This window comes from Botryllus schlosseri, chromosome 11, assembly GCF_051294905.1.
Source record: "Botryllus schlosseri isolate E-star chromosome 11, Bs_hap1, whole genome shotgun sequence".
NCBI lineage: Eukaryota > Metazoa > Chordata > Ascidiacea > Stolidobranchia > Styelidae > Botryllus > Botryllus schlosseri.
Genome location: NC_137246.1, coordinates 24,962,188 through 24,985,733, shown reverse-complemented (window position 1 = coordinate 24,985,733; position 23,546 = coordinate 24,962,188). Strand labels below are relative to the sequence as shown.

Sequence of the window (23,546 nt, the reverse complement as noted above, 5' to 3'; positions counted from 1 at the left end):
TCTATCCAAAAAAATCACAAAATTTGGTTCTCAATATTAATTAAGTAGCCTACTCGTATTACCATCCGAATGAATTTCAATCAACATACACGACACACCTGCTGCAGCTAAACTAGCCAGTATGCTATACCCGCCACCCGATGAAGGGAGAAAAGGTGACATGCATGGTTATCTGAAATTAAAATAACATATGTTCGCAGAGACAAATTATATTTTGGCCTATGTGAAAAACTTAATGACTGCCCTTACTGCAATGGTACTTTGAGTAACATTTCCTGACGTTCAGTTCGCTTTTAGAGTAATTGGAGTTGGATTCAGAGCATATTTTACAAACTCCGACTCCGACTGATGCCAGTATATCTTTCCTCAACTCCAACTCTGACTCCACAGCCCTGGCTGCAAGAGACATAACCGCAATCCAAAAGCGATACAGCGCGGTACATTCTGAAAATAATAATTAAAATGTTTCAGGCGAGAGTAACTGTGCAGACGGATCCGACGAAAAGTTTTGTCCTGAACTGTCCAACCATTACTGTCATTACTACAGGCGATTTTTCCCATACGTTGCAGGTAAAATTTGTGATCATTCAACTACCCAAATCATGTTGGCTATATTCTTTTGCCACAACTTTATTTTATATTCAAGTGTTATTAGTAAGGCAAGTTTTTGTTGCACTAAAAACCTGAGAAAGTTGCATTTATTTTTCTAATTTTAACAAAAGTTGCAGAAGTTGTATTTTGACCACATTTTGCTCGGTTGACTAAAAAAAGCCAATTTCCCGGCTCAGCTCCCGAAATACCCGTAAAGGCGTTATTTCTGTGCTGATTTACGGTGTTTCAGTCGAATTTGGCCGTGTATTTCACCAAAATCGAAAAAATACTTTCATGAAAATTCGAAAAAGTTGCACGAAAAAAATTGACAAATGTTGCAAAAAGTTGCACTATAAGATTCCTTCAACGGGCTTAAAACAGAATTCCACATATCTTACGAGTATTTAGGAAGCTGCCGGAAGCTGTAAAAAAAAGTTGCAAAAGTTGCAAAAACTTGCCATAGTTATTAGTTATTGGCGCCTTTGTGTCACGCGACCGGTATGATTCGCGGATGGACATGTAACTGCTCTAAATGCACGGTATTGGGTGCATAATGGGTTGATTTCTGTACAGTAATCTGTACTTAGACATTTACAACTCTCGACATAGAGTATCAAAGATATCGTGTGATGGATCATGATTAAGATTATTTAGTCTCTTCATTTATCGGGGGATTTCTCTTACAGATTGGGAAGATCCATCGCTCATAGTCAGAATACCATATGGACTGAGTGAGTAAATTATTCGATAAAATACTGTATAGTTTTCTCTGTCTCACAAATTCGAACGTCACAATAAAATACAGCAGAAGTTTCCATTGGTGAACTATAGTTAGTCGACTTTGTCATGTGGCGCAAATACATTTTTTCTCCTCTTTCTTTCGTTACACATGTATAATGTTAGAATGAACTGACATCCGATCTCTATAATATATAAGATGTTGCTTTTTTTTCTCAGGGTTACAGCGATATTACCCAATGTATGCTCAGAAATGTGATGGAATACCGACATGTCCCAGAGCGACTGACGAATGCATGGCCAGTGGATGTGAGGATAACCGGCCTGGATATTGCCAATTTATAGAACCAGGACAAGCATTCAAGTAAGACCAACATTCGGCCTATCATCGACCATAATATTAAAAGGGCCGTATTTATGGGTTCATTCTTTTATATATCGAATTTCATGTCACGTCTGTAACGTTTTTCTGTCTCATGTCGACGCGTGCTTTGTAACTCTTAGGTGCAATAACTCTGGGTCACTGTTACTCGGGGTGGAAATTTGTGACGGGGATCCTACATGTAACGAGACCCATCCCCACCTCTCCATGGATGAACTTTTCTGTCCAAACAGGTAAGATATTTATTATAGCCTCCATGACCAAATTAAGTCCGGTCCTGCCGCACAGATACTATTGTAAAGATAAAGGTGCTTCGAGTCTGCCTATTCACATTCCTTTACGAAGTCGATGTGACGGTATCCAGGTATGTTGTGAGCGCCGTGAAAAAATATGTTAGCAACGTTTACGAGCAGCAGCATCGCCTTGTCATCACTTCGCTAAACTACATTGCTGCGAATATAGTTGTTGAAGTCGGGTGACCACAAACACGCATTGAGCAATGGCAATATCGTAGTTTCGCAGTGATATGCTTGTGCAATGTGGTTCGCGTCATCATCTTCCCCAAATTATATCATATAACGGGTTTGTTTTATGGTTGATTGTGTTTCCTTGGAATACTAGTATTTTTATAACCTGCTTCATTGTGATTACAACCAATACACTATTTATATTATGTGGTAGCCACAAATGTGTATCTCGAAACCAACGGTAAGATATATCGATGACATCTGCAGGATTGCCACGACATCAGTGACGAAGTGCATTGCTCGAGTCATACACATTTCTACTGCGAAGACGGAGGTTCGAAAGTATTCATTAAAAACAGCGAGGTATATATTTCAAACCTACTGATGTCACGTCAGCATTGTGTAACTTTCCTTCTCTTGTGTGTATGTATAGGGTTGGCACATGTCCTCCTTAAGGAGGATTTGTTCTCATTTTTTAGGAAATCGAAACTGTCCTCCGAGGACGCCTAAATTTCTTTTTGGGAATTCGTCCTCCAATCTAGCTTTGACTGTCAGGCTAATGTACTGGCACAGCTAGTAAACGCCATAAATGACGCGAAATCTACAATGCGAATATTCGGGCGGGTCTTGCAAGAGTATGGCAGGAAGAACGACCTTTTTTATGATTTACCGTAAAAATTCTCGAATCGGCAGTTTTCTAGTCGGGTTATCCAGCACATTTTTAACTAATGTTGATATTTTTAGCACGAAACAATTTCGTTATATCATCCCTCAGTACAGCAAATGTGAAGCTTGTTCATAGCCCACATCATAATAAACATCCGACAATGATGTTGCGGTGACCCTGTAGTCACCTTCAGCAACGAGTCGCTGCCATTGACACCCAATTCCGAGAAGGCAAAAAGTGCACAGTGAGTAGACAACTTTATGGGAAAATGAACCAAAAAGTAGTTATTCGCTAAAGTGCTGACGTCAGTTAGAAACCAGTATATGCGCAAAAATATAATTACACAAAAATATAATTTAAATATCTGTGGTCGCACTCCTTTTTCGCTTACGAATTACAGACTCAGAGAAACCAGAATCGTGATATATTGACGTCACTGGTCATCACTAGGGCAATTTTTTTACCATAAAGCGGAAGATTTTGACGTAAAAAAAATTGACATTTTTTTAACTTAAAAAACTTGAATTTGGCCAAATTTTGCAATTATTATGCAAATTAGGTGTTTTCCCACATAATGTTAGAATTTTACTACTTATCATCATTTCTGGTGCGATCTGTCCGTCCTTACGAAGTAGTTCGGCTTGAAAAAACTTTTTTGACTCAAAAACTGACGAAATCTGGCCCTATGAACAATCACAGTAGTTATGTGCGTGCGTACACTGCTGGTGACACACCGTGTTGCTTCATTCTTACAATGGTGTCTACATCACCATATTTTTCATAATGCGCTTCTTCATATAAGAACCATGCAATCCCCAAGCAGTCTTGTTTCAGTTAGGATATTGCGGTACGTTGAGCATAACACCATGTCAACCCAGTTGTTTTATTTGAATGTTTATGATTCACAATGAGCAGACAATGGACCGTCTACAACAGTGGTTCCCAACGTGGGCGAAATCGCCCGCCAGGGGACGATTTGGCAGTCTAGCGGGCGATAGGGGGCGAAAATGGACAAAGGGGGCGACGGGGGGCGAAAATAGCGAAGGGGGCGATTGGGGGGCGATGACGCGTCAAAACAGCTGACCTTTCTTTTTTAGTCAACCCACAGAAACTTAGTTACAAAAGTGTCAAATTAGGCTTCGAGCCGAAAAGTTGACTTTTTTTTTTAGTCAACCCGCCAGTGATTATAGTTTGTACGCCCAATTTTCGGTACACAAAATTTGGGGGCGATGATCGGTGTTGAGCTTGAAAAGGGGGCGATGGGTCGAAAAAGGTTGGGAACCACTGGTCTACAACGTTACAGAGTAGGCTACAAGCTGTAAAATGTCAAATGATAAGCTCCCCTCAAGTGAAAAATCTACGATGAAAACGAAATAAGGTTGTAAAAATATTTTTACTTTGTTTACAATAATGACATTTTTGACCTAATTTTGACTTTTTTTGGCATGCCAAGAACAAATTGCCCTAGTTATCACATATTTTAGGCAGACAAAGTGAGAGTAGTTTTGGCATGTTCTGAAGGGCACTGATTCCGAATATAACCTTGGTTTTTTCAATTGGCTCTGGTTTTTGAGATAACGCGTGGGGATATTTTGACTAAAATCTCATATTTTCGCTGTATGGGCTTGATAAAAAAATCGTCTCAGTCGTAATACAAAGTTCAGAAATTCAATCTACTTGTTATATTCACCCATTGTAGACTGCTTTAAATCAAAATTAAGCAACTGCATTATACTTAGAGATGTTTGATTTATCATAGACTTTCAAAAATATCATGGTCATAAATAAACACAAGTTATGTATTAAGGTATTTACCTGGATACTGAAATAACGTTGCATTATTTCAATCAGTTTCATGTCAAACACCTGTTTTAAATTAAAAATATCAATTGGAATATAATAATAATAATTTATCCTAAAAAATTATTTCTTGAACGATTTTCGCTAGCAAGCAATTTAGTGCAGTTTCTAGACAGGTTCCAGCAACAGTCTTCCCATCTCATCTGTCCTGATATCTTTCTTTTGTTGGTTATGATGTCTTGGTGGAATCTGTTCCCTGGCTGTTCCTTCTAATCAACAAGATGATCAGGAAATATATCAAGATGACTGAACAGAAAGTGAACTTTAATGCTCATGTTTGCTCCCATTGCAGATAAGATACAGATACGATATGCAGATACCAATTTTCGGACCAACTGTTTGTAAATCGGTGCTTTGTGATCTTCCAAAAAGTTTTATTTACTACATCCTAGAAAGAACGCCATGCAGTGGGCTCATTTCTTGATATGAGATTGGAATATTTCACCCGTATATGAATCTGAGGTTCATCAAAGATACCAGATTTAAGCTTCTCGTTTGATAGGGATACTAATAGGGATGGAGTGAACGTGAGGTTCACGTTCGCGTTCTGTGTGTGAACCTCGGAAATTTAGAGGTTCGCGTTCACAACAGAACCTTGGTAGGTTCTGCACTGTGAACCTTTTTCATATATTCCAATTTTCACTTCATTATGACATCTTTGGTTCGAATTTATTGCATTTCAACTGCGGGCCAGTCTATGCATGGGGCTGGCAGCAGGAGAAATCAACATAAAACGAGCATGCACCTTGACAATCTCAAAAGATTTTACTAGCCTTCCGTTCGTGAATGTTTATTGTTTAGTGACTCTCTGCTGTAAGCTTGGCCCACAATCACGCAACATCACGGGCGACATACGCTATACATGTAGTCAGCGAATGATGCTTAATCAACCACTCAATGAAATTGACATCGTTTTTTGATGTAACAAATCTATCAGGCGTACGGGGTCAATCTTGACTTCATATGTTTACTGTATATCACTAAAACTAAATCCGTGCGAGCAAGGTGTTGGCTACAGCTGTATATCTTGTGGGATAGCCTAATATCGGTATCAAGTACAAAAACCTGATTTACACTCTGCTCAATATCAATGAAGCAATACTCAGACGACTACATTGTCCGGTCTGGCCAAGACCGTTAGGGCGTAAGCTTATATTCTCTGGCAAGTCCTCTTCGAAATTGTTGGCAAAGCGGCGGATGATATTCATTCTATGGGAGCATTATATCATTTGATTGCCTCAGTTGATACATTCAGCGACGTTTAAAACGTCAATATGTACTTCAGCATTGTAGCATTATGTGGCCGGAGTCGTCGCTAGGTATCGTGTACATTAATATAGGCTATCCCTACATTGAAAGATAGGCTTCGAATTAGCAATATGACGTCACGTGACGTCATGAGGTTCACGTTCGCGTTCACACAGAACCTTTCAAAAAGGTTCGCGTTCACACGAACCTGAACCTTTCAGAGGTTCACACCATCCCTAGATACTAACTATACCCACTTTATTCACTCAGCGGGAAATTATCCATTTACAAGTCAATATAAATGAGATAATCGTGAGTATCGTAGGTAAGCTTTTCAAGGACAAATTTGATAGCTTTATACTCCTCTTTCATCTTGGTAAAAGGACCAATTGGCGCAGGAGAAAATATATTTTTGTTGTGCAAAAGTACAATTTTTTGACTAGATAGACTGTTTTTCGACGAACGGAGATCTCGCATCATGCAGGTCATGTTAATATTGATGGAATAAATGAGGACGACGTGAGGATCTTTCATAGTCTTTTATCTATTTATGCGCAGTATAAAAGTAGAAAAAGCTACGATTTACTTCCTACCCAGTGAAATAATACAGTGATTTAGGGGTTTTCTTAGGAGTATAAGTATCTTCTAAACTAGAGCCAACCTGGCAAAACTAAATGTCATATGCGTAATCAGCATCCTTGAAATTCCCAGAAACGACTCCTAGATGTTCTGCCAAAAACTTTTTTCAATTTTGTTGACCAGTGTGATGAGCCTAATTTCAATGTCTGCATTTACGGTTAACTCGCTTGTATTCCTCACAATGCATACACAGGACTATTGAAACAAAGTAATCATAGCAATATGTCAACGTATATCGTCGGTACAGCAGTCGTTTTAGAAGTTTCTATAACTATTCAACCTGCCAATAATCGTAATTTTACCAATTCCATTGTTTCCTAATGAAGGTGTAGGTAGAATAGAACCCTGTGGTTCGTGGCTATTATGCATATAGGCTTGATGATTGAGTATTCAAGTGGAAAACAAGAACACGGATTTTGAGGTATAATTTTGGAATCATTTGACTGATGGGTTTGAATCCGACCAGCGACGCAAGTTGAGTTCGACACCCCGGTACACCGAAGTGAAGAATAAATTCCAATCTGTGATAAAGAACTTTCTTTCGAGACACCTGATTTCACGGAAGCGATCCACTTTTCCAGGTATGTGACGGAACCAATGATTGCAGATCTGGTATTGATGAATGTCAAAACTGCAATCCAAGCCCGTTCTCCTCCGACACGAACCTTATTAAATTTCTGTTTCTCAAGAGTGCATTGTGGATGATCGGTAAGGTCTTGAGTAGGACAATTTTGTTACCTAAAAAACAGAAGATTTTGACCGAAAAAATCAGAATTTTGACATTTTTTTACCTTAAAAAACTTAACTTTGACCAAATATTGACCTAACGTACGCAATTTTTTGTGTTTTCCCACATAATGTTAGAATTGTACTACTTATCTTCATTTCAGGTTCGAACTGTCTGTCCTTACGAAGTAGTTTGTCCTTACGAAGTAGTTCGGCCTGAAGAAAACTTTTTTGACTCAAAAACTGACACATTTTTTCATGAAACAAACCTAATTTCAACAAAATCTCGCCCTATATGAAGAATTCGTTCCTACATTCTCGGGTAGAAAGTGTATGTCCTTACTAAGTAGCTTGCCAAGAATGTATGAAGAACGTTTAATAACAGTAGCAGTTGTTGGCTGACAACACTGAAGTTGTGCGTGAGTACACTGCTGGTGACGCATCACCGTGTATAAAAACCATGCAATGTCTTGCTTCAGTTAGGATATTGCGGTATGTTGAGCATAACACTATGTCAACCAATTTGTTTTATTTGAATGTTTTGGATTCACAATGAGCAGACAATGAGCCGTCTACAACGTTAGGCCTATAAAGTAGGCTACAAGCTGAAAAATGTCAAATGATAAGTTCCCCAACAGTGCAAAATCTACGATACAAACGAGATGCATGTTCTAAAAAATGACTTTGTTTACAATTTTTAAATTTTTGTCTTGACGCTACAATTTTGACCTAATTTTGACTTTTTTTGACAAGTCACAAAAAAAAGCCCTAGTCATGAGTTATTCGGATGTGTCCGTCGAATTTTCGTAAAGTCTCAAAGGTTTTTTGGTAGGATGGTGTTGTTTTATTCTGGTTGGTCCCGGTACGCAAAAATGGGGGATAAATAGGTATTGACTGCCACATCACGATTTAAGCGAAAGCGTTGTCAAGTAATGTTCAAATTTTAAAAAGTGTCGAGCTTTAGCAGTATATCTATAAATGTGAAAATCCAACATTCCAAGCTATCTCTAGTTTTGGCCGTATATTCCGCCATCGAAAATATACAAGACGACCTGCCGTGACGGCGCTTTCCTATTGATAGTTTTCTTTTTTTGTTTTATTATCGCTATGTCCAATCAGTCTCAGAGTAACCTTAAACCACATTCTTAATTACGCTGATATGAAATCATATCGGTATTTTGGTTCCGATGCCACTGTAGAGGCCTAAACCTAAATTAGTTTTAATGATATAATAATATATAATATGAATCTATATGTATGTATGTAAGCCTGTATACATGCACGTATGTGTATGACAATGAAACCGCGGTAAGACGAATAGTGGGTTGTCCTATACTTACTTATTCGCGGCGCGTCAGATCAAGTCTGACCGGGAATATCCGTTCTTCGCATCATACATATCGAGACCGCGACTATGTGATTATGCTACCATTGAAAATCCCCGTGATGCATCCATCTCGGCACTTGAAACATTGATCAGTACCCATAAACCCAATGCCGGTACCAATGGATCTCGAGATTATACCACGCTATATTGTTTAAGAATTTGATCATGAACGCAAACTTTTACACGTTGTTTACCATTAGCGTATAGTACGGCAGATTCTTATTTGCATTGTGCAGGACTCGTCGCGATTGTCGGAAATGTGTTTGCTATTCGGGAAACAATAACCTCGCTTAACAACCAAACTAAAAAGGAGAGCGCAGTTTGGAAATACAACAAGATACTTGTGCTCAACCTGGCAGTCGCCGATGTCTTGGTTGGGGTATGTGGATTATCTGAGTCGTATGGATCAAGCGTCTTTATTTGACTTGGCTCCTCCGTCACTGAAACATCAATTTGATACGGTTTAGTTTTATTGTTTAGAACTTTGGTCGCGGGCGCCATTGTCCCGCGAATCCCGAACAGACTAAAGAAATATTTTACCTTGAAGCGGGAATCTTTTTGACACTCAACATACTTACAGATCTATTTGGCATGGCTTGCTATCATGGATATCTCGACAAGCAACTACTGTGTCGTAGATCAAGAATGGCGGACGAGCTCAGTTTGTGCAGGTCTGGGGACCATGGCTGTAATTGGAACTGAAGTATCTGTATTCACTTTGCTGACGATGACGGGATACAGAGTGTTCGTCGTTCGGAAGTAATCACTGATTAGTATTTGGTAATAAGACTGTCACTAGCTATTGCTTGGGCACGCCAACTTGAGTCATTTTATCTACACACCATACTCTTTCAATCGCCATGTGGTAGCATATAATCCGAATAATTGGTCCACTTGGTGCTTCTTCTTATATATGCTGCTTTCGTTCACAGCCCGTATAAAAAATATGGCCATGACATGGTCTACGTAGCAATATTTGGTTCGTGGATCCTCGCAATCGCCATTGCCGTTATCCCAAGCATTGATGCCCTGAGTGATTACTTCATTTCTTGCGTTTGGTAGGTATATATGAGCCTACTTATACGCGTATTGAGATAGCCTCATGGCTGTGGTTGGAATATCGATATTTTCTGTGAGTGATCATATTTCGAGTATTTCAGCACCCTAATCGTGCTGTGCTGGTGTCAAATCAATAACGTGCGGTCAGGCGAGGCAAGTGAGGCAGTGCCTCACCAGTCGCCAGAATGAGTAAAGGAAAATTGTGAAAACCTTCAATGATTTATTATTGATATTTACCGTCGATGTTCATGAATAGATAAATTTGAACATTTTTTCATCCAACATCACCAATTTTGATATTTATCGTTCACAAATACAGCGCGAAAAGAGAGGTGAGGCACGGTCGGGTCGTAGGCCCCGGTGAGTGACACATGTAGTTTTGCTGATACAGTATCTATTTCAATCTTTATAAAAAAAAGGATTTGACTACAGCAAAGAAATATAAAACCAAAATAGGAACCTTAAACAAAATATTTTTTCGTTTTGCCTTTCATCATTTTCGTTCAGAAATCTGTATTAAATAACTGTTTATTTCAATCACGGAAAAAATTGAAATATGTATTGCAGTGTCTCTCAACATTTTTGACTTCGCGGGCCCCATTCGAACCATCAGGGACCCCCACGGACCTCCACAAGTTTCAATTCAAGTTTGGCTCAATTATTGTTCATCCGTCATCTGTCTTGTGCAAATATTAACTGTAGGCTAGTAATAAACAGCAACAAAATGATTTTCTTGAAAATAACATCATACAATATGTAGAAGTCTGGTGGACTTTCCTTATTTCGAAGCGCATTCAGCAGCTGCATTTCGTAAAATACGTGTTCGTACCTTGAAAACCCGCGCTATTGATTTGATATTAGCGATCGCCGAAAACCCATTTCCACAAAGATATGTTATGGGTGGTGGAGAATGTACTAATTACGCGTAAAGCTTCCGAGAACACATTTGGGTATTATCGCAACATATATGGCATTAAAATTGAGAATCAGATATCTCATTGAACATATCACGTCAATCCTAATCAATTAAAATGAGTTATTCCATTTGAGTTTGCAGTTAAAATGCGACCATCTTCTTGATGTGAGTCCTGAAGTGTTAGCAGTTATGAAGCAAACCCGCTTCGTTATTTCCCTAATTTAGAAAATTACAAATTAGATAATATATCATTTTTCAAATTGATCGGTTTCGCGGACCCCCTGAAAATGCTTCACGGAACCGTGGTTGAGAACCACTCAATTGTATTGTTTAAGTGCAACGGCCAACGGGGTGCGGAGAAAATGGTCTCGCCCATACCCGCTTTCTCTTGCTGCTGTTGTTATTTACATCTCTGTGTATCTGTATCAGGTGCTTTGCGTGTGTGTGTGTGTGTGTTATGAGGGTCAGTGCCTCACCAGCCATGAACCTCACCGCACGCCTGTGTATTAAATAATGCCATGGAATTGAATGAAACTTCCAGAATTCCCCTGATCACTCACTCACCAAGATATGCGCCCTAGTCGACAACGGTTAGTCGGTGCCGCGAAGTACGATCTACTCTTGTAGTCATAGCGGATAAAAAGACCCTAATAAGCCAGTACTTATATGGCCATATCACAGGGGATCGAATTTGCACAATCTAGATTGTTTACATTTATATTTTCGATCCCTCTTATAAGGTACCGTCAAAACGAATTTTTTGGTCTAATTTGCAAAAAAGAAGCCATTGATTTCGTGCGGGAACTAGCAAAAAGATCTTCAGGTACTGGTAAATTCAACGCTGTGGCCAAGTACGTAACATTATTATATTGCCATCAGGACGTTCTTGTAAAGGTCCCTTTTTATAGTGGTGACTTTTCGTGGAGTAACATATTGGCAGCAATATGGGATCTGAACAGCACTTACGTACCGGAGAGATACTTTGGATATTACAGTGCACACAGCGTCTGTCTCCCACGGATATTCCCGGACATGGAACAAGACATATCGTGGGGATACTCCCTTTTCCTCATACTTGTGAACCTCACTGCCTTTTTGGCAATTCTGATCAGTTACCGTTATGTGTACTGGTATGTATGATCTGAAGGATATCCCAACACTCTATGGTCTTATGTACTTAACCTTGATTTGCTTAAACCCACAAGTGGTAGGTATCACTAAAGAGGTGCTATACTATTTCTTTTCTGCCCTTCATTTCCTAGGAAGACGATGTCGCGACGTGGTGCCACCGCCTCTAATGACCAGGCCGTGATCATGCAAAGGAAAATAACGAAAATCGTGCTGACTGACTTCTTCTGCTGGATCCCAATCTGCATCATTGCTTTCATTAAACTCTTGGGTTGAGTATTGTAATAATCAGTTAATAATAGCAAATACCTGTAACGATGTAAACGGTGATATGCGTGATATCTTGAGATACCAAGCTGTATGGCAAGAGTCTGCGGCCTCGGGCCAGACTTGGTTAACTAGATAATTCTAGTTGTCTAATTTTACTAAATTAGAGCGAGATGCAAGTAATTTATTTCTAATCTAATTTATGAAATGCATCTATGATCTAATCCTAGTTTTAATCTAATTTGTGAAATGTTCCTGTGATCTAATTCTTGTTTTATTTATTGTTTTCCTGAAAATGCCTCTTTGTCCGCGGCATTTTTAAGTGAGTTAACAAGAATATCCCTTTCGCGCTGGGAAATCCAGTGCCAAGCTGTCATCGCATTACTTACACCGTACAATCATAGTAGTTATTGTGACGAATAATAGCCATGCGTTAGTACCAGGGCTTTGGAGCAGCCGTAAATTTAAACTGCTCCAGCTCCGGCTCCGGAGCTTTCTTCTATCATACATTAGCTCCGGCTCCAGCTCCGGAGCCGCATTATTACCACTGCTCCGGCTCCAGCTCCGGCTCCGAAATTATCGAATGGGCTCGTCTATATCAGGGGTGGCCAACCCGCGGGTCAAATGTGGCCCGCGAGAGGGTTTTGCGTGGCCCGCAAGGTAATTTCCTATTATATTATCGAAAATGAATTGCTCAGATTGTGAACTTGCAATGCCAACCAAAAATTGCAATTCTGGCTGCGACACTTGGGATGTTAATGACTAAAATATCAGTTCCGACGCATTGGCAGATCCAGGGTCCAGTCACATTTTCAGTAAATCGTCGTACATTACAATAAACTAAAATAGTAGTGAAATTTTTCTTCACGCTTCGCGTGTTCAATTGTCACATGATTTCTTGCTTGGTAGCCTACCCCCTACTGAAAATGAAAAAAAAACTAATTTACCTGATTGAGTCTAACTGTATTCGCAATTACGGGAGAACGTCTTTTCGCGTTTGCGCACGCATAAAGGTCGTCGACGGTGAAATGTAGGCTCAAAATGATTGCCGCATGTTATCGGACACCTTCGATATCGACGAGGCCAGACGCCGAATAGTCGTGTCCTTGCAAACTGAGCCTAGCGGGCAGTATACAATAGATCCGCAATATACTCAAGTAATAATATTATTGACCTAGTTTATTTATAAACTTTGAAAATTTTACCCGCTTGGCGCGGCTAGTGGACCGCGCACTCGTTCGTCAATTGCATGTGCCCCTTTAGCTGAAAAGGTTGTCCATTCCTGGTCTATATAGATTACCAATCTACCAATAGGTTAGTTATCTATAGTAATCTAGAGTCTGTCAGCCGTCAGTAACATCCGATGTAGCAACGAAGACATAGGTGCCGCCGTGCCAGATTGTGACGTCATAATGAATACTTGTCAATTGTCGATAACATCATAGTTGCACTAGAACGCACTTTACTCCATGCCATTGCTGTGTACAGCATTAAAATTCAGACCTGCTGCTAAATTATGTGAAATCAGCAGGTTGTTGCATATATAATAGCATCTTATGAAATACGTCGGAGCCGGAGCTACTCCTCAAATAACGAGCTCCAGCTCCGGCTCCAGCTGAATTTTATGTAGAGCTCCGGCTCCGGCTCCAGCTCCGGTGAAAATGCACGGCTCCAGGGCTCCGGCTCCGGGCTCCGGCTCCGGCTCCAAAGCCCTGGTTAGTACAACGCCGAAGCCGTTTCGGCTGGTGCGGAATAGTGTTGTTGGGCACAGGCGAATAGCATATTTTGAAACAACAGCAAAAATTTGAAACTGAAATAAATTTCAGCATTTTAAAATGCCTTACTTCGCGTTCTTCCAAAATCACAAATCATGTGGCCCACGTCTGGGTGACCCCGCCTGTTGTGGCGTGAAGGTAAATTGGGCTCCGCTTCAAAAATCTTGTGCCGTTGCAAACAGGGCTTCATAGCAGCCGTAAATTTGCATTGCTCCAGCTCCGGCTCCGGAGCTTTCTTCTATCATACAGTAGTTCCGGCTCCAGCTCCGGAGCCGCATTATTACCACTGCTCCGGATCCAGCTCCGGCTCCGGCTCTGGAAACTAACGAAGGTGTCTGCCTATATCAGGGGCGGGCAACCCGTGGCCTGCGGGCCATATGTGGCCAGCGAGAAGGTTTTGAGTAGCACGCGAGCTAATTTCCCATTATATTATCGAAATTTCCTGTTATATTATCGAAATTGAATTGCTCAGACTGTAAACTTGCAAGGCCAACCAAAAATATGATTAGTCTGGCCGCGACACTTGGGATGTTGATGACTAAAATATCTGTTCCGACGCATTGGCAGATCCAGGGTCGAGTCACATTTTTAGTAAATCGTCGTACATTACAATAAACTAAAAACGTAGTAAAATTTTCCTCACGCGTCTTTCACACGATGTCTTTCTTTGTAGCCTACCCACCGGAAAATGAAAAACGCCTTATTTAGCCGATCGCGTCTAACTATATTCGCAATTACGGGAGAAAGTCTTTTCGCGTTTGCGCTCGCAGAAAAATCGTCGACGATGAAATGTAGGCACAAAATGATTGTCATGTATTAGCGGAAATCTTCGATATCGATATTTCCAGATGCCGAATAGTCCTGCCCTTGCAAACTGAGCCCAGCGGGCGGTATACAGTCGACCCGCAATATACCCAAGTAATAATATTATTACCTTTGAAAATTTTACGCGCCTGGCGCGACTAGTGGGCAGCGCACTCGTTCGTCAATTTCATGTGGCCCTTTAGCCGAAAAGGTTGGCCACCCCTGGTCTACATAGACTACTAATTTACCCGTGTGTTATAGTTATCTATAGTAATCTAGAGTCTGTCAGCGGTCAGTAACATCGGATGCATGAAGACATAGGTGCCGCCGTGCCGGCTTGTGACGACATAATGAATACTTGTCGATTACATCATAGTTGCACTATAACGCACTTTACTCCGTGCCATTGCTGTTGTACAGCATTCAAATTCTGATGCGGCGTTTTAACACTGGCACTGTACTCGTTAACATTAAACCATACAGCTCAATTCAATCTTTGAATGTGCGATTATTATTCAATTGTAACTGTAGTAAGAGCAATATGGGCGGATATAACGACATGATCAATAAAAATTCGATTCGTACCAAATGGCCAATGGTTTGACGTTAGATATTGGTGCACTCGTTACCAGTCCATCCGGTGTCGATCAAGTTTATCGGAATATAATATTTTCCCGTTGAAACGAATCGAATAATCGAATTAAACACTGTGCGATGCACATTGCGCCATGCCCATAACAAATTAAACCATGCAGTAGGCACATTGCACATTTACAAGTCACAGTGCGCGATAATCCGCGAATACTGGAGTATCAAGCAGACATCAAGAATGAATTTACGAAACAGATGATTACAAATTGGAAATCGCGTATCAAATCAGTAATTTGTCTCCAACATAAAATACCATGCTGGGGTTTTGGGCTACTCTTCTGCCGTCCCCTACTTACGCTCGAAAATCCTTACTGGAGTGAATGACGATGATGCGCAGTAATGAATTCCAATTAGCATGCATAATTGCATACTCAATAACACTGTCCAATTTCGCGTCCCGATTGAAGAACTATCTCGAAAGAACGAGTATTTGCTCATCCGATTCATAGCAACGATAAGATAGAATTTCTCGGCTCGTGCTCGTCATACCGACATGTGCAACGAAATCACGTTTTTATCCTTTCTCTCTCATTTCACGTAATACATAGTGATCATTATTTTCGAACGGTATACCAACAAGGTTATGCTGATGATGAAATTGCGGGTATGCCGATTACCCACAATATTTCGCATACCGATGTTCGGCACTCAGCATGTATGAAAATTGAACATTGAACATATGACTGCTCTGCTGTTAAATCCCCAGCAACATGAATAGTCGGAAAAGGTAGCGCCAAAGAGGAAAAGATTCTTAATTTCGCGAAGGTCTGCTGTCGAATTATGTGAACTCAGCAGATATGGTTGTTGCATATATAAGCATCTTAAGAAATACGTCGGAGCCGGAGCTACCCCTCAAATAACTGGCTCCAGCTCCGGCTCCAGCTGAATTTTATGTAGAGCTCCGGCTCCGGCTCCAGCTCCGGTAAAAAGGCACGGCTCCGGCTCCAAAGCCCTGGTTGCAAAGTCGCAGTTTATCGGCCATGAAGTCTTGTGATCGAGAAGTTGCATCGCATTTTCATGAGTTATTCTCGCCACGTTGTAGCCATTACCAATTTTAAACTGACCTAGTCCTTCGGTCTTTCACAGGATTTCAAATTTCGCTAGAAGCCTATGCTTTTAGCGCCATCATTCTCCTTCCGATCAATTCAGCGATTAATCCATTTCTTTACTCGGATATCGCTGAGAAGTTGTCGAAGATACGAGGGAAAATTGATAAGCTGCAAGCCGTTTCATCCCATGAACGGGCGACCGAAATCGGCACCGTGTGCATGTCTACTTCTGTGGAAGGTATTGAAGATTTTCTGAGTAGTTTACCATCAGCTGTACTGGTTCACAATGATCATTGGATTAGTCTTCACGCTATCCCGTGATTTTTAACCAGGGTTCCTGAATCAGTCTCAGGTGTTGCGGTGGACGTCAAGACCAGGGCTTTGTAGCAGTCGTAAATTTTTTACCTGCTCCAGCTCCGACTCCGGAGCTCTCTTCTATGATGAATTAGCTCCGGCCCCGAGCTCCGGAGCTCATTGATACCACTGCTCCGGCTCCAGCTCCAGCAACTCCGGTTCGGTTGTAGCCGTCGCAATGAACCATCATCATTTTGTGAGCGTACGCAAAGTCCTGTAACGAAATAATTACTTCGTGTGGTCTGCCAATGACGTCATATCCGCACGAGAACTCAATTTACTCCATGCCATTGCATGTACTGTACATTGTACACATGATACAGCATTAAAACAATGACATGATGTTTTAATACCCGTACTGCGCTCGTTAATATCAAGCCATACAGTCCAATTTAATCTTGAAATGGTGCTATTTGTTCAGATGTAACTGCGACCTTCTCGGCAGAAATCCACTTTTTACCAAATATACCCAATGGCTTCAAATTCGATATTGGTGCGCTCGTTACCGGTCCGTCCGTCGTCGATCAAGTTTAGTGGAGCATAGAAGGTTTCCCTTCAAACGAATCGAATAAACTCGAAATAAGTGCCACTGACAATCTGGTGGTGCATCAATATTTGAGAACTTAATTCAGCGTCGTGCAATGTACAAGTCAGTAACCAATTATGAGGGTTGTAAAAACACGAGTCTGACTCGAGTCACGATTTTCTGATGACTCGACTTGACTCGAGTCATTTTTTCAAAATACAGACTAGAACCAAGTCATATGACTCGAGACTCAAACGGCCAAGACCGACATTTCATTACAAATTCGAAGAATAGTAAAGTAACCAAACTAATGAGATTTCGTGTATTGGTACTGGTACTTGAAAATGCGACCAAAACCTGCTAAAAGTGAGGAAAATTAGTATATTATAAATGCTAACCATTCGATATCACCAAATAGTGAGTTTACTAAGACTTTAACTGGTAACTGAGGAGTCAACACAATGACTTGGACTCAGACTCGGGTCATAATACCATGACTCGGACTTGACCCTCTACTCGATGACTTGGACTCGGACTTGACTCGGTGGTGAATTGAAAATGACTCGACTTGACTCGAGTCAAAACCAGAGGTGGTCAGTAACGAAGTACTTCTACTTTTTCGAAGTACTCAAGTAGTTTTCCTCTAGTTCTGGTACTTACTCAAGTAGATCTGAATGTCACTACTTCTACTTCTACTTCATAACATTTTTTGATCTACTTACTTACTTTTCGCTATTTTCAGTTTGTCAAGTAGAAGTAGTTTAATCCTCCAATCAGGAAGATAGCCTGAGAAATTTCGGGGCTGTTTTCACGGAGTATCGTATTCATTAGGGATGGTGTGAACGTGAGGTTCACGTTCGCGTTCTGTGTGTGAACCTCGGAAATTTTGAGGTTCGTGTTCACAACAGAACCTTGGTAGGTTCTGCACTGTGAACCTTTTTCATATATATTACAATTTTCACTTCATTATAACTTATTTGGTTCAAATTTATTGCATTTCAAATGCGGGCCACTCTATGCATGGCACTACCAGCATAAAAAATCAACACCTTGACAATTTCAAAAATTTTACTTGCTTTCTAACAAAAGTTTGCTCGAAATATCCAGCTTTCTGTTTGTGAATATTTAGTGACTTTCTGCTGTGAGCTTGACCGGCAATCACGCAACATCAATAGCGAAATACACTACATGTAGATAGCGAATGATGCTTATTCAATTGATATCGTTTTCTGATGTAAAAATCTAGCAAGCTTACGTGGTCAATCTTGTCTTCATCTATTTACTGTATCATGAAATCGAAAACCGTGCGATTGGGGTGTTGGCTATTGTTGTATGACTTGTTGGTGGGGTAATAGCGGTAGCAAGTATATAAACCCGTTTTACACTCTGCTCAATATCCGTGTATCAATACTCAGACGCCGAATACATTGTACGGTCTGGCCTGGACCGTTAAGCCGTAATATATTCACTGGCAAGTCCTCGTCGATATTGTCGGCAAAGCGACGGAAGATAATGATTTATGGGATTATTATACCATTTGATTTCCTCAGTTGATACATTCCGCGACGATTAAAACGTCAATATGTACTTCAGCATTGTGCCATTATGTGGCCCGAGTCGTCGCTATGTATCTTGTACATTAATATAGGCTATCACTTCATTCAAATATAGGGCTGGAATTATCAATATGACGTCACGTGACGTCATGAGGTTCACGTTCGCGTTCACACAGAACCTTTCAAAAAGGTTCGCGTTCACACGAACCTGAACCTTTCAGAGGTTCACACCATCCCTAGTATTCATAAAAGTTGAGTTAAGCCTAGAATTTTGGTCGCGCTTCGCGCGCAGTGAATGCGGAGTATCCAGTAAGATTTCACGGAGGTATCGGTGAATATAATTTAGGTAGCGGGTTGGCGTGGTTCCGTTCACACCGCATTGTCACCTTTCGCCATATCAAATATTTCATCACAGTATATATGCATGGCTTATCATAATGTTTGAAACTAATGTTTCGCAATCTAGCATTTACTTATATCGTAATCTAGCTGTCAATGGCGTGTCCTAATCTGGAAAAGTGGACTCTGAATTTTCTTCAGTTTTAGAGCTGTTTTAGCATACCAACCTTCAGAACTTTCTGGACTAAAAACATAAAATACATGTTCCGTTTTTTAAATTTATATTTCACTTTCAATTCCCAGTACCATATATTTGATTTCTAACTAATATCAGTTTTTTTGTCTGGATAACGTACATGTTGAAGTATAAAAGCAAGTGTGCTTTCAATTTCCAGAAATAAAGCTACACAATATAGCATTTTTACGGTCCACCATATTTTTTATTAACGTTTAATAATCGCACAATGTGTTTACACCGTACCCAACACACCATCTCCTTATTGCTCTTCGACTAAACTACGGGCCTTATAATATGGGGGAGTGCGCAATACCATGATATTTTCTAAAACGTGCTGTTTGAGTAAACAGAGGATTAGTATCGCATTTCCATATAAATACTATAATTTTCATCCCATGATGTGGACGAATGCTTATCCTTATGCTATCGAAAATGGGATACCTGCTGGTATGCATCAATATGACCTTTCGCATGGCCCAATTTGCATCTTTTTACAATCCATGTGAACGAATTATGATCGTATTCATAACTACTTACTTACTTGAGTACTTTTAAAGTCAGTCAATTCTACTTCTACTTCAAGTAGTTTTAGGTTGCTCATGAAAGAAGTACTTCTACTTGTACTTGAGTAGATTTTTTCTTCGCTACTTCTACTTCTACTTGAGTAGCTTTCTTGACTACTTTGACCACCTCTGGTCAAAACTATAAAATTGAGTTTGACTTGTGACTCGGAGCCTTGTGACTTGGTTACAACCCTGCCAATTATACTGCAAGCTCGCAAGTAACATTGCGCGACAATTCAAGAATACGAGTGTATCAAGTAGACAAGAATGAATACACAAAATTGATGATTAAAAATTGGAAAGCGCGCATCCAATCACTCATTGCCATCTTATATTCAACACCAGGGCGGGTTCGGACACCGCATTGACTAGCTCGCATCGCGGCGACTGTAGGCTATGCGGACTGTTATAGCGATCTGGGCTGCTTCGATGCATTTCCCTATTTACATTCGAAAATCGTCCAATTCAAAAAGGAGACAATGTGTCTCGGCGTGCGGTATGCGCGCCTCTAAAACATATCGTATGCATTGTGCAGCGATTTCAAAGTTATATCTTATCTATGGCGTCGCTTATGTATTCGTCTCAATACTAATTGGGTATATCGCTTTCACGCTCATAAGCATTGATCCCGCTTTGTGATGTGCATGGTTTTCTTTATTTTTCCAACTACACGATTGGCCTCCGGTGTTGTGCTGATTACGAATTTGGGGGTGCACCTATAATACTGTAATTACGGAGTAAGCGCGGCAAATCCAGCCTGCCCAAGTTTGGCGCATGTGTATAAACAATTAAACATGGTTATTGGTTAGATACGAACGGTGGTGCCAACGAGGCAATAATTTTCAATTTTTGAACGATTATCGTAAAATTATGTGAATTCAGCCATCAGTTAAACCATAGCATCTTATGAAATACATCGGAGCCGGAGCTACTGTTCATAGAACACGCTCCAGCTCCGGCTCCGGCGAAAATGCACGGCTCCGGCTCCAAAGCCGTGGTCAATCCGCATACTCAACCCATACATATCATTCCTTATGAAAACCACGCCTTGGCCATTATTGGCTGCAGTCAAATAGGCTTTTCGACCGGACTATACGATGGCACTTTCTAAGGCACATTTCAAACTGGTCTGTTAAAAGCACTAGCAGAGATTGCAATGAATTGAAATAAATATTCATTTTCGTTTTGCTTGAAAGTCATACATTATGGTTTTTTTCATTTGACACTTCGTCGATTCACAGTTCATTTTGTACACCAGTAAGACGTGTAGATATAGAATTTGTGTAATGTGGTCATCGTACATATTTGTATTTGTGACGCAACTAAGGCTTGCAGATTAGCGCAAGGGCTCCCCGGGTTACTAAAGGTTATGGACCAGTGCTATCCGTATCCGATCTAATTTCCGTACGATATTATGAGTTTGTTACGGAACAAGAAATTAAACCAGTTACTCAGACACAGTCCTGTCTTATTATATTACCTTTGTATATAGGCACAAAGGCAGCAGCTTCACAGACTACAGGAAGTCGTTCGTGAATGGAATGGATCACGTGAATTTCTACTGTTGTTATGTGTTGGGAATGCATGTGCAACGCGCAGCTTCGTCGTCGCTTGCTGCATATGATATTAGTATCCATCACACCAAACTGCGCATATGACATCGCATTTGATAGCATTGATAGCCATATGGTATTGTCGTTTTACTTTTTGCAGGCCTGCGTTTTGATTATGCCTTCATGCCCTTGATTGCATAATGCATAATCATGCGTGAGGATCTGTTTGCGTTCACAAATATTCTTGTAAGCTTGTCATTCTGAACATTTTTACAAACGTAAACGGATCGATATACATTATTGCGCTTGGTGTATGCTCATTTCATTCGAAAGGTTTGGAATCCACAATTGTTCAGTTGACTACAATTAATGTTTCTGTGTAACTGTGTAAATTTTCAATTAGATTCTTTTGTTTTGGGTATGTCGTCTGTCGCTTTTACGTATGATGTTGCTATTATGATATAGTATACTTCACAGATTGTTTTTTTCATTGTTACAATGCTAATTTTATGGTCTTTTATTCTTATTGGTCGTTATACTTTCTCATATTGATTTTAATTTTGAATCAGTTTAAATCCCATCAGGGGGCAGAGAACTCTTGATAAGAGGTACCCGAAAACTATTTTAGTTTAAATATATCTATTATAGTAATGGATGTTGCGATTGGAGAATCTTTGTGCAAAACATCATGTTTTAGGCCTAGTGATTTCTTGCTTATTTTGAACATTGATTAAAATCGTGTGTCACAATCGCAAAGCAGCACCCTCTACTTGCGTCACAACGCCGCACAGAACGGAACCTCAGGCATTCGGTTGTGAGCATGTATGGCATGCGCAGCAGCGTTACTGGCGTAAAACTGATAATTAAGACAATTTGACATTCCTCAGCGCATTATGGACACTTCCCGTTATCTTTTTCTTAAACAGGGGCAACTGATGTGACTCGTACACTTGCCGTTAATTTTCACATGTTGCGGTCAATAAGAGAGATAAATACATCCTGGCCCCAACTTTGAAATGACCATAGGCAAGTTGTTATATCACATCTTTGCCATTGTTAGATTAGTATTGGGGATTGACTGTAGTTTGCCTGTTACGACCAGTGCACGGTATGGAATGGAATGAGAAATTTTCCACACTCCGTGCCCGTCTCACACGTTACATACCATACTTACAATTTACCATAGCAACATTGTTCCATACCATATTTGATACTTTTTCAATACTGTCGCAGTTGCCCAACCTCTCAGATAATGTTGTATTTTCTATGTACGGAAATTTTACGGCGAATATATTCTAAATATTTTGGATGAAATTATCCATTTAATTTTAAACAGCCCTGATGCACCAATTCTATCCTCAATTTCTATGTGACATATGTCAGAGATGTACGTTGGCTTGAAGACGGAACGTAAAATGTATATGCGGGATTATTTGGGAATCGAAAAAGGAGCTCGTGACATGTAAAACTAACGTGACAACGCACTGCCGGCAGTAATATAAAGACATCAGCTACAAAATCACACAAAACAAAAGTATTTTCCCATTATAATATATCTTAGAATACAATTTTACATCGATACTATCATTAGGGATATTGCGACATCGGATCAAAGGTCCGGTTCCCTCACCTATATCTATGGGCCAAAGCCTACTCATTATAGCTTCATTAACCAGCATCAGAGTGTCCATTCTTTTATCAGAAAGAAACAGATTTAATGAAGTTACAATATGTGCTGGAGGCCCGGCATGGCGTAACGTCGCTCCGAGACATGCTTAATTACATTGATGCTTATGTCAAACAGGAATTGCGTGATGAACATTCGAGTAAAACGCAGGAAATTACTTTTGAGTTTAACAAATTATTTACATATTCATGTAACTGCAACATTCACAGAGTCGATTTTAAAACTGCTTGGTAGTTTACTGTGTTGAAGTTACAATACGCGAGGTGTAATATCTATTGCGACAGTGACAGTCGAAATGAAAATTGTTATCGAAATTACCAATCAAGTCTTTCAGACTAGTTCTAACTTTATAATATACATGCATACAGTAAACAAC

At 40.2% G+C, this 23,546-nt stretch overlaps 1 protein-coding gene across 2 annotated transcripts in view; it reads left to right on the top strand.

Moving 5' to 3' along the window:
* The window catches only part of LOC145450392 (uncharacterized), a 38,808-nt gene extending 15,885 nt beyond the window's left edge, over positions 1-22,923 (top strand). Inside the window, exons 9-23 of one of the 2 annotated variants that reach the window (XM_080328915.1) lie at positions 472-570; positions 1,278-1,322; positions 1,549-1,693; positions 1,834-1,944; positions 2,000-2,075; positions 2,446-2,541; positions 7,174-7,300; positions 8,942-9,084; positions 9,286-9,464; positions 9,638-9,763; positions 11,421-11,531; positions 11,589-11,810; positions 11,943-12,079; positions 16,392-16,592; positions 21,423-22,923. In XM_080328915.1, coding sequence (XP_080185041.1) covers positions 472-570; positions 1,278-1,322; positions 1,549-1,693; positions 1,834-1,944; positions 2,000-2,075; positions 2,446-2,541; positions 7,174-7,300; positions 8,942-9,084; positions 9,286-9,464; positions 9,638-9,763; positions 11,421-11,531; positions 11,589-11,810; positions 11,943-12,079; positions 16,392-16,592; positions 21,423-21,466 — 1,862 coding nt within the window. In that variant the 3' untranslated portion in view covers positions 21,467-22,923. Of the gene's footprint in view, positions 1-471; positions 571-1,277; positions 1,323-1,548; positions 1,694-1,833; positions 1,945-1,999; positions 2,076-2,445; positions 2,542-7,173; positions 7,301-8,941; positions 9,085-9,285; positions 9,465-9,637; positions 9,764-11,420; positions 11,532-11,588; positions 11,811-11,942; positions 12,080-16,391; positions 17,792-21,422 lie in introns of those variants that run through there. The other variant, XM_080328914.1, reaches the window with a different exon arrangement.
* Positions 22,924-23,546: the final 623 nt, after the last annotated feature.